General features: G+C 43.2%; 1 protein-coding gene across 3 annotated transcripts in view; it reads right to left on the bottom strand.

The window, feature by feature from the left end:
- Positions 1 to 597: 597 nt before the first annotated feature.
- Positions 598 to 16,056, bottom strand: part of Cpeb1 (cytoplasmic polyadenylation element binding protein 1) — a 104,653-nt gene continuing 89,194 nt past the window's right edge. For all 3 annotated transcript variants that reach the window (XM_052159697.1, XM_052159685.1, XM_052159692.1), the window contains exons 4-12: positions 15,364 to 15,587; positions 13,339 to 13,591; positions 10,951 to 11,064; positions 10,554 to 10,643; positions 9,477 to 9,613; positions 5,392 to 5,590; positions 3,972 to 4,066; positions 3,385 to 3,465; positions 598 to 2,018 (exon numbers count right to left, since the gene is read on the bottom strand). In XM_052159697.1, coding sequence (XP_052015657.1) covers positions 1,920 to 2,018; positions 3,385 to 3,465; positions 3,972 to 4,066; positions 5,392 to 5,590; positions 9,477 to 9,613; positions 10,554 to 10,643; positions 10,951 to 11,064; positions 13,339 to 13,591; positions 15,364 to 15,587 — 1,292 coding nt within the window. In that variant the 3' untranslated portion in view covers positions 598 to 1,919. The remainder of the gene's footprint in view (positions 2,019 to 3,384; positions 3,466 to 3,971; positions 4,067 to 5,391; positions 5,591 to 9,476; positions 9,614 to 10,553; positions 10,644 to 10,950; positions 11,065 to 13,338; positions 13,592 to 15,363; positions 15,588 to 16,056) is intronic.

Raw genomic sequence — 16,056 nt, 5'->3', positions numbered from 1 at the left:
TATAAAGCCTGTAAGAAAAACTAGTATAAGGGCTGTCAAGACACCAAAGTACTGCTGGGTATGCTAGTGCATACCTTTAATCCCAGCACTTGGGATGCCTGCCCAACAGGCAGATTTCCTGAGTTTGAGGCCAGGTTGGTTTACATAAGGAGTTCCAGGACAGGGCCACAAAGAAAGACCCTGAATCAAAAAAGCAAAGTAATAAGCACTCAGAAAGGAATTACATCAGCACAAGTGAGTCCAAGAGGAAGGAGGAACACATCAGGGTTCACAGGAAAGCAGTCAACAAGTGGCCCCTGAAACCTTGGCAGTTGTGCCTCTATCATTATGGGGCTGCATCTGGAGGCCTTGAGGGGCCAGGGAAGTGAAATGTACAGACCTCTTATTTTGGATTGTAATCCCCCAGGTACTGGATACTCCAGAGTAGCCGACCAAGATGTACCAAGTTCCACATAGGAGCAGGTCTCCACAGGTACATACCGTCCCTCTGGGCTGGTACCCCATTAGTGAAAATCCATGAAAAGAGAACTTGTCTCTGGAATCTTCCCTGCTTGCTACCACACACCCCAGAGACATAGACAAAACTACAATTCTGCTGCAACGTGTTTATTATGTGCCAAAAAAAGTACACCACAGCTTACTCCACACATCTGTAGGAGAGTGCAGTCTTGCCTGCCTATACAACAATGAGGTAGAGACTTCACACACAGCTTCACAAAACCCACAGAGTAGCTGGGATACGCAACAATGCAACATCAGCTCAGCAGGAGGGAGGGGTTATGACACTGGTTCTTTGGCACACAGCTTCCCTAAGAGGGGCAAGTAATAATTAAATTAAAAAGAAAAGAGTCAAGTTTTTCAATTCTAGTAGCATTTTTGTCAACTCTAACTGTTGATTCATACATTCTTCAAATAAAAGCTGTACGGAAGGGTACTTGCCCCTCAAGAGAAAGGGCTCCTGTGAGCCTTTACCTGCCCCTGCCAAAAAGCAGCCCTTTTTTTTTTTTAATTATTATTTTTTAAGCTCAGTTACAAAAGAAAAAGTCCTGTGACTGTGATTAAAAACTTCTATCAACCCTCCCCCAACGTAAGTGCAACATAAAGTGCGACAAACCGTTTAAAACTATATACAGCAGCTGCTCAGACGTAATTTTTCCTCCGGTCCAGTTTTAAATAAAATAATTTTTCTCTTGGTTACAAATGCTTTGATTTGCAACTGTGACCAGCAGTCCCCCAGACACAAATTTGCTATAATGTTAAAAGCTGCCAAGAAAGAAAAAAAAATCTATTGTTCCAAACGACTTAAAAACTGTTTTAAGGAGTGTAAAAAGGAACCAGTAAAAACCCTCGAGCGTAAACTATGAAATATGATTTGGTTTAAATGAAGAGCAAAGTCTCCTTTGTTTGTTACAGTAAAAAACACCAGCTGAACACTCAATTTATGCCGTTCAGGTGGGGGTTAAATAAATGGAAAGGCACTGTATGGCAACTGCAGAATGAACCAATGAGACCTGCGCATCACCACCATCAGTATTGCAAGGAATGTAAAAAGCGCTTTAATAAATAAACCTAAGTGTAGGCATCTGTGTCAATACCTTCTGGACACATAGTGGGTTTTTGTTTGTTTTCATTTGCAAAATGAGGAACTAGAATCTGGGAAAACTACAATTGCTTGAGGGTGAGCCTGAGGGTCCTTGCTCTGGCACACCCCACTGAAAACAAAACCTGACAAAACTCATTGTGCATTAATTAGTGCAGAAACAAAGACAGATTTAGCAAGTACAAAGGTGACTACAATTCCCCCTTGTCTGCGGAAAGCTAGCTCCTTAGGTGCCTGTGCAGCGGACAGGCTGCTGCCTGACATGCCAGCCTTTGGTGCCACAGGCCACTGGGCAAGGCCAGCTTCTCTAGCCGGAATCTCAGTTCTTCTGGTTCCTCATTAGGGGGCTGTGGTGGCGTAGGCCTTCCATGCTGTGACGCCAGTGCCAGCAGCTTCGGCAAAAGTACTTAAAGCAGACCTAGGTTAGGGGAACAGAGAAGTGTGTTAACACTAAATATAAAGGTTCCATTTTAAGAGGAATTAAACCCCTGGCTTCTGAGGGCTGGGAGAGCGAGGTCCTGCTGGCTCTCACCCCAGTGGCTCTGTTCCTAGGCCACTCTCCAGCAAGCATCGTGGGCTCCTGTGTGCTCCCGTGAGACCACGCAGCCTCCTGGTTTTTCACCCTTCTCTTTTACATAGCCGTTCAATCTCATGGCTGCCAACATGAGAGAATGCTGAAGAACTACTTACAGAATCAAGTATTAGGAGATATGCCTTTCTCTTCTCAGTGAGAAATGGTTGGTTTTCTAGCTGGGTAACCAACCCCAAGTCATAACCTCCTAACAAGAACATGAAGTTGAAGAGTCATTGTCAAAGTTCCTAATCTATAGCAGCTGATTTAGAACGATACTTGTCTTCAGGCTTTACCTTACTATCCAAACATTGTAAGCTCACTTGGAGCCTCTGTCTGACTTTATTTATAGCCTCCATGCAAGTAACAGCATCATTGTAAGTCAAACTAAGCATGGATGGATTGCTGAGTCTGGAAGGCTCCCAAACATCTCATATAAGGTTGAAAATGTGGTTCAATAGTTGTACCTGCACAAGACAAACCCAGGGAACATTCCAGAATAAACAGGAAAAGGCTCACAAGCAAATACTCCTAGTTGAGAGCTACTGACAGCAGATGGCTTCTGGAAGAAGGAAGGAAGGCAGGTTCTCTTTAAATGTTGACTCCCTGGTAGATGAACCACTGTAGTGTATGAGTACCATAAATGGGACTAGGCGTTGATATACACTCACATAGGTGTGTGTGTGTGTGTGTGTAATGTACCATACCACTTGTGAGTGAGTGAGTGAGAGAGAGGGAGGGAGGAGGGAGGGAGGGAGGGAGAGGGAGAGGGAGAGAGAGGGGGAGAGAGAGAGAGAGAGAGAGAGAGAGAGAGAGAGAGAGAGAGAGAGAGTGAGAGAGTGTGTTGGTAACACATAACAGTGATTCTAATGCTCTGGTAGGAGCAGTGGATAAAGAGGCTTGCTGTGAGATCAACGCCAGCATCAACCATTTACAACAACCACCCCAAAAAAACAAAAACACCCACCATTACCAATGCCATTTTGTACAATAGCAGCAGCCCGGGAAGGGAAGTGCTAAAAATCCAACAAGCACCTTTCCCATGCCTGGAGTTGTGAATCAATCTATGTACAGGGTGCTCTTGACTACATGTCTCTATGCTCTTGGAAATAAGTTACCTCAGAACTCTACTTCTTGTGTCATAAATGTGCCTTAATACATTTTTAAATTTGGCAGGGACTTCATAGGCATCTATAGTGCCCAAAGGACTCACCTGATCTCGGCAGAAGAAAGGACCAGGCTGTGAACTGCAGATAAGACACAGAGAATCTTCTAGATAGGGGTCAATCTGAACCTGAGGAACAGCAACAGAAGAAGATAAAATAACTCTATGGATCAGAGGAACTAGAGTTACATATTATTGAGTATATAGGAATGTAGGATTTTTCTTAAGGAGGCTAGACAGAATTGTAGGCAAAGGCTGAATATAGATCTTAAATGATATACTCATCTACAGAGACAGAGTTGGTTGCTTGTAGTATTATTTGGACAACCATAGACCTTACTGCCTGCTCTTTCAGGCAAAGTAAATCCTACTCCTGTATCAATTAGCAGCAGGTAAGTGTTCAGAGGATTTAGGTAAGAGGTTAATAAAGTTGCTACTTAGCAGTTTCAGACAAATATCAAAATGAGGACCCTTCTCCCTAACCACACTCATATGCACACAAGCAGCTAATAGTACGAGTCCCCAGAGGAACTCAGGTTAACTCTGCAGTTGGGCTCACTTCTCCAATCTTGAAACTACACACTGTTTTAAAACTGATCCAAGTCTCAAAATAAGGACACTGACCACACACCTACCTTCTTGGTAAACTTGGTGGTTTTGATCTCCACAAAAGCAGCAGTGACTGCTTTCAGGTAACTACGTTGGTTATTGAAAGTCACACGACCAGACCCTAGAAAAATGGGCACAAGCTTATACCTTCTGTTCAAATTCTCTTAAATTTTTTTCAACATTCAAGAAACCTTGCTTCTACACCAATGCTATCTGACATAAAGGTAAGTATTTTTTGTAATTTCTAATTTAGTAGTGGTCACAGCAAAATCAAAAGCAGCGGAATTTTAGTAATATATTTTACCTAAGTGTTCAAGTTACTTTAACACATAGGAGAAGCTGCATTTCAAGTACTTTAACAGCTATCACATTGGACAGTATAGGTCCTAAGACAGGTTGATATAAGCCATTAGGTAAAGAGGGAAGGGAGGGGCTCCCTCCAGTGCAGGTAGATGCACAGAGAAGGACTAGGGACTCAGGCAGAAACCACTGCAAACCAAGCTGTTTTCCCAAGGGCAGGAATAGCAGTCAAGCCTTGCTGTGCCCAGAGATACTGCAGAGAACTACAGCCTAGCATGAGAGCTGGGAGAAGCCCTGTCCTGCCAACTGCTGCCCCGCTCTACAGTCTCTCAAGTTCTAGCTCTCCATGTGCATCAGAGCACTGACAAGCACACAGTGCTCCTCCCTGACCAGACTCATTGTGGTGGCTAGACCAGGCATCTGGGAAGGTGCTTAATTCTACATGCCTTGATCAGAGTCCAGTTCTACTCCGCACAATCACTGAGATCACTGCACTATGTCTGGAACTAACCTCCTTTCTCAAAAAGGCTGATCAAAACTCAGTTAAGTCATGGACATTAAGATAGAACAGCTCAATGGATTTGTGATTTTCTTAAAAATTATGCAGAAAGCACCTGACCTGTCTCTGACTCTAGACAACATCAAAGATGTAAAAACAAAAACAAATTTCCCTTCCTCTTCCCCTTTTCCTTCTTCCCACTTCCCTTCTTTCTTGACAATGTCTCTATGTAGTCCTGGATGCCTTTGAACTCAGAGATCCCCCTTCCTCTATCTCCCAAGTATTCGGACTACAGGCATGTGCCACTTTGCCTGGGAAGCACTTTTAATGAAGGAAAGTTCTCAGTAAAATGTAGTCTTTAAATGCATAGTTTGTCCAAAACTAGTTTGGTTGTGTACTTTGAATTTCCAACAAACCTCTTTACTTCTTTTCAGCAGTACTATCACAGCCCTACAACTATCCTTTTCCCCAGTTTGTGAAATAGTAGCAGAAGCAAGATGCAGACGGGCCAGTTCTGTTAGCTTCTAGAGGAAAAGAGGATCTGCAAACCTGGGTCATGTCTCTCTACACTCCCAAGGGGTAAATAGTACCATCTTAATCTACTCCCAGGGGCACCAAGCCTTCCCACACAGAAGTAGGACACTCACCAATGGGGTACTTGTGCTTATCTGTGTCAATCCCAGCATACACCACTCCACCAAATAGGTCATTCAAGATGGCAGCCAGAGCCTCAGCATTGAGCATCCCGTGCAAGGCACCAACAAACACCGTCCTGCTGGGATCCAGCCTCTGAGATGGGCTCCAGACAAAGTTGCTGTCAGCCAAGACCCAAGGGATTACCTGTACCTGAAAACCCCCCAAAGGTTTATCAGCTGGCATCTTCAGAGAGACCGAGCTTCCTGTGCAGTGGGTACATGCTCTGGGTACGACAGCTGCAGCTGCTGTGACTACATGAGGCTGGAAGGGCACTGTCACCCATCTGAGGCACAGGCTTTATCCAACACAACTTAACTTGAATTGCCTTTGTTCATAACGATAAAAGCAAATACAACACAACTTGCTCATTCTGCAGAGTAATCAAGAAGGACCAAACTGACAGGCCCTGGATCCTATAACTTCAACTAAGGGCCACAGGAACTAACAGAGCACAAGTCCTCAAAAAAGGAAACAAGAGTCCTTGTGACAAGAGAACTCACAGAACATTTAAAAGTTAGAAGCATGGAGGACAGAAGGATGGAAATGCTTATGATATCACTGAGATATTTACTGGTCTCAACCGAGGTACTTAGAGGGCTTTGTGCCAGCAACAATGAGAACACCTTCCCCCACCCTTTGTGTGTGTGTATGTCTGTCTCTCTCCCTCTATCTCTGTCTTCCCACCCTCCCTCTCTCTCCCTCTGTGTATGTCTGTCTCTGTCCCCCCTGCTCTGGTCGCACACAAAGATCTGAAGTGTTGAAAGTTTCACTAACATCAGGTTAAGTGCTGACATCTTCTTTCCTCTGAGTCTCTGAGCCCAGAATCAAGCCTAGTATAGCAGGCAGAGGGGCTTTACCATCAACGAGGTTTATAGATGCCAGTAACTATCTATATAAAATCAGCTAGATTTTCTTTAAATGTTTTGAAGCAGGAAGAGAACTGAGGTAAACACCAAGAGGTAAAAACAATTTAAAAGATCCGAGCAAGGTTGGTGGCAATGATCACAGGTCACACATAAGATATTCTTCAATGGAAATCTGCAGAGGTCAGACTTCCTGAGTGAGAAGCAAGGAAGAACCAGGCAGGACCTTGACCTACAAGGGCCTGACGTCTGAAGAACCCGGTAGAGAAGGTGCACAGAGAAGCCAACAGCCATACAAATTCAAGAAAAAGACTACTTTGCACATAGTGCAATCTACAGTTACAGTATATATCACCGAATATAGGACCTAGGTAGGACAGGTTAGAAAGGTAATTCTGGGTCTAAAGGCAGTAGAAACACAAAATGAATAAATTGTCTGAGATAGAAAAGATGACAGGAGGGAGTCAAATATCGTATTGATGAGGGAGGACACAGTTTGGACACGCAGTCACAGAAGTGAGAGGCCTGGGACAGCTGGAGTATCACAGAGACACTCAAGTCTCTGAGGTGATGAGGGGGGTGGGAGATGGGAAGGTATGACCAGGCGTGGGCAGGCTGGCTGTCCTGTCACTATGTCAGTCTCATGTGTGCAAGCAGGGGACCAGGGAGGAAAGAGTAGATGATGACATCTTTGCTACAATGAGCTGCTTGAACAAGAGAAACCCGGGGGGGGGGGGGGGGGAGCTTCTATAAAGCAAAGAACCAGACTGTCAACTATTTAAAAGTTATGTGACCATCCCAAGAGGCATTTCCCCCTTTTAAGATATAGATTTTTAAAAACAGACTTTAGTTTCTAAGATTTGATTTAGGTTCACAGTAAAACTGCACAAAAGAACTAACATTTCGCACATACTGTCTTCCACAAGCCCCTCAACGAGCAACATTCTGCACCAAAAATTCCGTTTGTTCTGGCTGATGACCCCGCACTGACAATTACCATCACCTCAAAACCAGAGTTGACACTGGGTTTTCTTCATGTTTGCTGCACATTATTGGGTTAGAGGAAATGGGTGATGACTTTATAACACCACGATGGCAGCTGAATGTCATTTCACAGCCCCCAAAAATTCTTTGTGCTTTGCCTAGTCTGTTTCCGTCCTCTGGAAAGCACTGATCTTTTTAATTAGATATATTTTTGGCTTCCTGTCTTATAGATGAGCAATAAAATTTCACAATAGTTTTATGTCACAAAAGTGATGTTCTTTGGAGTCATCCTAATAAAAACACTACACCAATTTCTAAACACCAAACAACTGGTTCTCAAAACTCTATCCGTTTGGTGAGCCTGATTAAAAGAGACCTAAACTCTCTACACAATGACTCAGTAACCCTGAGATAAGGATGAGGGTCCCCAATGTGAAGTCAATATGCTCTCCAGGACACAGCAGCTTCTGTCAAGAATGCTTAGAAAGGCATCATACTGACAGAGCTATGTAACTAAAAAAGGCTGAGAAGGAGTGAAGCAGCCACGGGCTGGGTGTTTGCTGAGGGGATTTCCTCACCACCATACATTATGGGGTCAGAAAGCAGTCTGAGAACCAGGGGAAATAGCTGTAGATTGTTATCAGTTTAGTACAAGCAGAGAAAAGTTGCTTTCAATTTCATCTCTAAGATGAGGTTTGGGACTTAAGTGTAGATCAGAAAAGAACAGAAAAGGCTGGGAAGGCTCAACTCCCCACCTTTGTGTGTAGGGAGGATTGTGTGTGCACATTCACATACCTCCCCCTTTTATCTCTTTAAGGCTCAACAGCTGGATTTTTTTTTTAAATGCAATCTAGAAAATAGTGGATGCATTTATCAAGGGACAAAAATCAAAACAAAAGAAACAGAAAACCCGATTTCTTGCCTCAGCAAGAACTGGCGCCAAGAAAATCTAGTGCCATGATACACCAAATATCAAGAAGAGGATAATGTGGTGGTTGAATGAGGTATGTCTCCCAAAGCCTTGGGTATTTGAATGTTGTCCCTAGTAGGTGGTGCAGTTGGGGAATTTTGGTGGTATAGCCTTACAGGAGAACAGAGCCACCCTGAGGAGGCTTTGAAATGAAAATCCTTTCACTTCCAACTTGCTCTCTTTGCTTTGTGTGTATGTAAAGGATCTGAGCTCTTAGCATTCTGTTCCTGCAGCTATCTTGTTCCTGCCATTACTGTTAGCATTTTAAAGTCACCCCACAGTCACCTGGCAACAGCTGGGTCGGCCTGGCCCACCGTAAAGGGACTGCTTAGCAACCCCTGCTCTCTTGCTCTCCCCTTCCCCTGCTCCACCTGCTCATGGCCATGGCCATGGCCGGCCTTTACTTCTCTACTCTTTCTCTGCCTCTACTGCCCTCCTAATTCCTCTCCCCATGCCCTGAATAAACTCTATTCTATAACTATGGTTGGTCCCTCAGGGGGGAAGGATGTCATGGCATGGGCCCGCTGAGACAACCCCTTCCCCAACACCTCACCACACACTTATAGAACATATTCTTTATCTGTTTGTTTGTTTGTTTGTTTGTTTATTTATTTATTTTGGTTTTTGGACACAGGGTTTCTCTGTATAGCCCTGGCTGTCCTGGAACTCACACTGGCCTCGAACTCAGAAATCCGCCTGCCTCTGCCTCCCATGTGCTGGGATTAAAGGCGTGCACCACCACTGCCCAGCCTGTTTATCTTTTTATAAACAACATCAGTTATGAACTCTTATCCTTCTGGAGCCATAAGCCCAAATAAATTCTTTTGTAAGTCGCCTAAGTCATGGTAAGTTATCACAGTGACTGTGTTGGTTTCAATGAGAATGTGTGAGTGCTTAGTCCTCAGTTGGTGGGACTACTTAGAAACAATTAGGAGCTTAGCCTTGTTGAAAGTGGGGTGTCACTGGGGACAGACTTTGAGATTTAAGAATCCTCGAGTTATTCTATTCCCCAGGTGTCCTGCTTGAGGTTGAGGTGTGACCTCTCCGCTGTTGCTGCTGCCATGCCTTCACATCACAACTTCTAACCTTCTGAAACCATAAATCAAATCAAACGTTCTCTTTTATAGGTTACCTTGGTCATGGGGTTTTATCACAGCAATAAAAAAGTACTAACACAGCAATGGGAAGTAACTGATATAAGATTACCAAACTAACTCACCTCTTTGCAGCGCATCCTTCGGCTGGACATCTTGAAATAATATTCACTCAGGCCATCTGGGCTCAGCGGGTCGTGAGAACAAGCCTGAAGCAAGGCCCGGACGGACTTCTCTAGTTCAAACACCAAATACACATACCCTATACTCAATGGAAGAAAAAGAAGGCTTAATATTCCTCAGGTGGCAATTTAACATCTAGTGTGGCTGAGGAGCCAAGGCTTTGAGCAGGGAGTTTCTTCTAAGGGAGGAAGCCTCAAGTAAGTGCAGGATGCTCTTTTGGAGGGTAGGTGCTAGGACTGACCCCGTAGTCTTGTGCATGGTAGGCAAGCACTCCACTACTGAATAGAATCCCTTACCCAAAGTACATCTTGTTCTACTCCTGAAAAACCTTGTCAGACCATTTACTATGCTTTATGCTATGCTAAGGGATAGAGAATTACATCATATTTCACTAAGGGAAGGTGCTGGAACAGAAGACTCCACCTACAACCAGACAGTTCTCTACCCCAGAACACAAAGTATGACCAGGTCAACTGAGCCAGGAAAAATAGCAGGTTTGTGGTCAGTTTGCCAGGGGATGCAGGTATTGCTTTAAAAGCCTAATTAAGCCACTGGTTCAAGTTCAGTGAAGATGGGGCAGAGTGAAAATAGCACCTGCTTCTTTCTACAGGGCAGGATCTCATTTTAGACCAGTAAGGAATCAGATACTTGGTCCACATTCCTGCCAAATCCAAAGGGAATCTCAGAACTGGGTTAGACAACCACCCCTGGGGCAGGAAAGGCAGGCAAAAGAAAACTCTTGAAGTGAACACCTTATGCAAGAGGGAAGGCATTGGTGGGGTTTAGGTTCACAGGGAGGTGCTCAGGAAGGGGTCTGATGGCATCTCCCCACATCACTGCAATTTGGACAGACGGACAAAGGAGTGTGCAAAATACAAGAGGGTGTGTTGGCTTTACCCTGGAGTGTCTACTTTACCAGCATGCTTCTGTGACAGCCCAGCAACACATGGTGCAGTACATGTGAGGGAGAGGGGAAAAAAAAATTCCTACCACGTCTTTATTACCTTTAGGCATATTACCTTTGGGAGGACACCGGGGGTGCTTGCCATCCTTACCAGGCCACTCCACACTCAGAGAGCCAAAAACACGGAAGGTGTTAACCAATCCAGCTGCACAGATGGGGAAGAACAACAGAAACCAATACATAGTCTACTCAGGAAAGACAAACACAGGATCCCCAGGACTCCTCCCAAGGTTCACTGCTCCTGAAAAACAACTCAGCACTGACTCCTGGTCTCATGTGTAAGCAGACACACACAGCTCTACAAAAGCTTATGAAATGCACTTCCGTTCTCAGCTGCTTCTGTAACGTCTGTGCTGAGGCAGAGGGTCAGTCTCTAAACTAGAGCCTAGGGTTCACACTCTTGAAAGATATGCTCTGCCTTCAACTCATAAGAGACCTCAGAGGCAGCTCACCTTCTGTAATGTCCCAAGGAACCCCTCCTAGGAACACCTTGCATGAGTAGATGGGGTTCTTATAGTTCCGGGGAGGAAGCTGGCCACTCCAGGTACATGTAGCTTCATTCACAGCTTTGGGAGGAAACAGAGCAAAAAAAAAGGTTTCAGACAATCAGCAAAGTTACTCTCCTTCTCTGAAATGGACTTGTTGGGGAAATAGAACATTCATAATTCCAACTGGGCTTCCCAGGAGAACAGTATCTATGACTATTCAGAAAGACAGAATACTTTATGTTTCCTCAAATATTTAAGGTAACTTTATATCCTACCTCATCAGCTTTGCCTCTAGTGAAATTTAAAGGAATACCAGATGTACAGGGTAAAAAATATCACAACTAAAGCTATTTTGACTGTATAACTTATTAACTATCAACAAAGCAGTTTTTAATAAAGCATTTTTATCTTGTTATTGTTTATAGTAATAAGTAGATTTATAAACATTAAGGATTAGATGGAACAATTACATATGCAATGCCCTTCAAGTTTCTGACCTCAGTAGACTTTCTCCCTCAGTTAAAGGGACACTATACTGTTTCCTTATCCTGCCTCTGAATTCATCAACACAGAAGTCAAGACACTGTCAGTAGAAACACAACTTAATAGTAAGCACATCTCCATGCCCCACAACCTGACTATCAAGCACTTAAGTAGGCACTGAATTTCCCTGCTGCCCACACAGTATGATAGTAGATTTCTGCCCAAGCCTTCTGCTTCCTGTTTATGTTACACCCAAATACGTCAAGAGGCCCTTTCTGCTGCAAACACTTAGAATTCTTCAGATTGGCTTGTACTGACAATTTCCAGAGATCTGTTCTCAGAGATCAGTTCAAGCCTTTCACATTGGAAGATGACCTGGGTGAAGACTTCTAGACACATTGCCCTTTCCTCCAGCACTGAGGAAGACATTCAAGGAGATGAAACATTATTCCCTAACATGCATAAGGCTGACGTGTTGCTGTGACAAGAAACTAGGCACTGCTAGCAATATCTCACATAAACAGGTAGCTAGCCTCCAGAAAGCATTCCAAACAGGGGCCACACAGTAAACACAAACATGGGCTATTAGAATCACTAGATGAACAGGGTATTCACACCTCTAGGGGAGATGAGATAGGGATGATGAGCTCTATGCAAACACATGTAACTGAGAAATAATGTTCACTCAGGTACCAGACCACAGAACCGTGACTTGGGTGGAAAACAATGAAGACGGTAGTAGTTAAGGATGTAAGTAACTCATTTACTTCCAAGCTCAGATGTAATATAAAAAAACAGGCCAGGCGGTGGTGGCGCACGCCTAAAATCCCAGCACTCTGGGAGGCAGAGGCAGGCAGATTTCTGAATTCGAGGCCAGCCTGGTCTACAGAGTGAGTTCCAGGACAGCCAGGGCTACACAGAGAGACCCTGTCTCAAAAAAACCAAATCCAAAAAACCAAAAACCAAAAACCAAAAAAAAAAAAACAAAACCAAAAAACCCAGATTTAACATACACTTAAAATTATGTACCTGGACATGGTGACATACAACTCTAATCCCAACACTCAAGAGACAGAGGCAGGTGGATCTCTAAATTCAAGGCCAGCCTGGTCTACAGTGTGATCCAGGATAGTCTGGGCTATGTAGAGAGACCCTGTCTCAAAATCCAGAAAGAAAAAAAGACTATTAAAACACTTTTTTAAGATTGATTTTTATGTATACAGCTGTCTTGCCTGCACATACATCTGTGAACTGTGTGCATGCCTGCAGAGGCTAGAGAGGGTTTGGATCCCCAGGAACTGGAGCTATGGATAATCATAACGTGCTATATGTGTGGTAGGAACTAACACCCAGGTCCCCCGGAAGAGCAGCCAGTGCTCTTAATCACTGAGCCATCTCTCCACCCTTCACTTAAGACTATTTAAATGACAGAAACTAAAGGACTTTAAAGAGATCAGAGCATGTGGTGATATCCTACCTTGGAAGGTTAACCTTAGAAGTTAACAACTAGACTACCTACCCTGAATGTACCAATCAAAAAAAAAAATATCTAAGGGCAGAAAGTCAGAAAATGAACTCTGACAGCTATGGCTTTCAATTAGAAATAAGGAAGGCAGACGAAGTCCAAGGTGGAGTCAGCCATCCTCTGCTGTGGCACAGCCTGTGCACCAGGCTGTCTGCTTCCTTCAACTCAATCTCAAGGCTGTCCTTTATTCTACGGAACACATGGCTTTGTTAGACCTGAAACTTTACCACACTATCAAACAAACCCTCTTCCAGAGGAGCTCATCTCTGTGTGAATAAAGGCCAATTCTATCTCTATAAAGAGGTCTCAGGCTTCACACATAGCCACGGCTACACGGCACCCACCCGCAGCCTGCCGGTGGAGTCTCGCCTCTCTCTCTATGCTGAATGGGTCTTTAGGAGCTCCAAGAAGGTCCCACGATGGCCACACAGATGCTCCTGGCCATCTCTTTGGAGCGCTGGTTGGAGAAGGAGCGACTGCAGCAAGAGCAGCTTGTTCCTGGTCCACTCGGGACCCAACTCCCATCTTTAGAGGGTCTCTGGGACCATTTCCCGGTATAGAAAGAAAGGGCAGAGGAGGGGAAATGCGAAGGCTTGACTACAGGAAGAAAAAAAAAAGACACAAGTTTTACAAGACAATTTTGTTATAATGATCACATAACAGAAATATGAAAAAATATCTAATATAACATTTATAATTTGATATATTCTTTCAGTCTGTCTTCCTATTCATTTTTAAGATTAGTTATAGATAATATAATTAAAATAAGCTCTGTCTCTCAACAAAGACATTTTTTTCTTGCCAGAGACTTTTCATAAGGATTTTGATAAATTTATCACATTTTATTTAGGAGACCAGTTACATCCTAAGGATCCAGTTACCTATTACTACTATTGCTAAACAACTTTCTTCCCTCTGACACACCTATGTTCTATTAGAAATATATTTGAACATGTAAGAAAAAATACACTGTATTTTTTATTAAAGGTTGAAATTCTGAGCATCAAAATTGTGTATTAAAATTTATTGATAGAATATTTTCTATAAATACCAAAAAATTGTCTCATTCTTCTTATGTGTTAGCTTTGTCTCCTTCCAAATGAATCCTTAGATGTGTATCTGAGAGAGCTGTACTTGTCAGGCCTGAGGTAAATTCCCAAGATGAGTTCTATGTAAGGAATGAAATGGAGCAAGTACCTTGTGAGCCTATCTATCCCACAGGGTGTGACCTCAAGGCCAAAGAAGTAAAGCACCTGACTGAGCAGTCATTCTAGAAACCAGTCTGGGCAGAGTAAATGGATGGGCAACAAGAATACTAATAAATGGCAGTGTTCAAAGTTCAGGACCGGTGGGTTCTTAAAGTTGTGGATGGGTAGTCAGGAAGCTAAGAAGATGAGAAATGAGCCCTCCCTCCTATTCTATTAAACATTTAGCTCACAGCGTTTAGTAACTGAAAAGCAAATTTGAGGTGGTACCTTAAACTGCATCTTACTTCAGGAAATTGTCTCACTGCCTCTTTCCCTTCAAGACACATATGTAATTACTTTCACCCTCTAGCTATACTGTCTAAGCTATCCTATTTACACTATTTATTCCATCCTCCCCACCCACCCTAAGCCATTTCCTAACTAATTAACATGGAGCCTGCACATATCACCCTTGACTGTAGGTAAGAAACAGGATATGTAAATTTGTTGATAGTTTCAGACTGTGAGTTGGCATGGGTAAGTGCAAAGTATAGGAGCTGGAGTCAAATCTAGATCAAAACTCCAGTATTAATGATTAATCAATGACTTATTAATATCACTTATTAAAATACCACTTATGACCCTTAGGACATTATATACAGAGGTATACAAATAATATTTTTTAAAGACTAAAATAAAAACATCCATGTACTTCAAGAAACAACACTGGCATATGCTCATATTTACTTTGAAATCAACTGTTCTTTAACAGCTCTTTGAGTAACAAGTAAAGATACTGGTTTCTAAAATATATCTCTCTGGGCTGGAGAGATGGCTTAGCAGTTAAGAGCACTAATTGCTCTTCTGAAGATCCTGAGTTCAAATCCCAGCAACCACATGGTGGCTCACAACCATCTGTAATGAGATCTGATGCCTTCTTCTGGTGTGTCTGAAGACGGCTACAGTGTATTTACATTATAACAATAAATAAATTAAAAAATATATCTCTCATGGACATTCAAAGTGGCTTTCAGTTTGCTAAGGATGAACAGCTCTATAAAGGTGCCTGATGAGCTCTCTTGCCTGCATCCTACTCTGAGGTGCCCATTTCAAGCTCCAAAACAGATTCTGTAGCTAGGATCAACAGATAGTGCCACCCCTCCCCCCCAGCACATTACATACAATCAAATCTGAGAGATGGTCTGATCCAGAGCTGAAGCCACTCGTGTCCGAGTCAGAGGGGCTGCTAGACCGGGAGTCCAGGATGGGCCGGGTGTCTAGGCGAGGTCCTCTAACTGAGGGTGCTGGGAACTTGTCCAAGTCAGACCCAAGGGGATCCAGAGACAGGAAGCTCAAGGGGGGTTTTCCCAAGACATTTCCCAGTGGATTTTGGAGCATGCTTAATACTAGGATGGCAAAAAAAAAGAAAATAGTAATAAATAAAAAAAAAGGAATGTTCATAACCTCTTTTTCTTTCTAGATAAGACCTTTTTTTTTCCTCCCATAGTCACCCAAGGCAGATTTAACCTCTAAGAGCATTTCAGAAACAGAGAACATAATGTACAGATAACTGATGGTTTGGGAGAGCTGGTCACCCAGTCAGTCCTCAATCGAAGTTACAGGATGACTTGACTGCCAGAACTCTTTCTACTAAAGCAACAGCAAAATTGTTCTCTGTCACAGGCTTAAGGAGCAGTGCAACCATCTGAGATTTTGCCACTGGAGACCTTGGCTATAGCTGCTATTAATGTTTGGATATATCCGCAGTACAATTGGGAAGTCAAAACCACATTCCTTCACTGGCTTTCTGTTTACTTTCTGTGTTTACTAGAGTCCTGCTTTTCTAAAAGTGACATTTTGTTTAAACAGAATTGT

This window comes from Apodemus sylvaticus, chromosome 1, assembly GCF_947179515.1.
Source record: "Apodemus sylvaticus chromosome 1, mApoSyl1.1, whole genome shotgun sequence".
Taxonomy (NCBI): domain Eukaryota; kingdom Metazoa; phylum Chordata; class Mammalia; order Rodentia; family Muridae; genus Apodemus; species Apodemus sylvaticus.
Note: the sequence above shows the minus strand (reverse complement) of the source record. Positions and strands in the feature narration are given on the sequence as shown.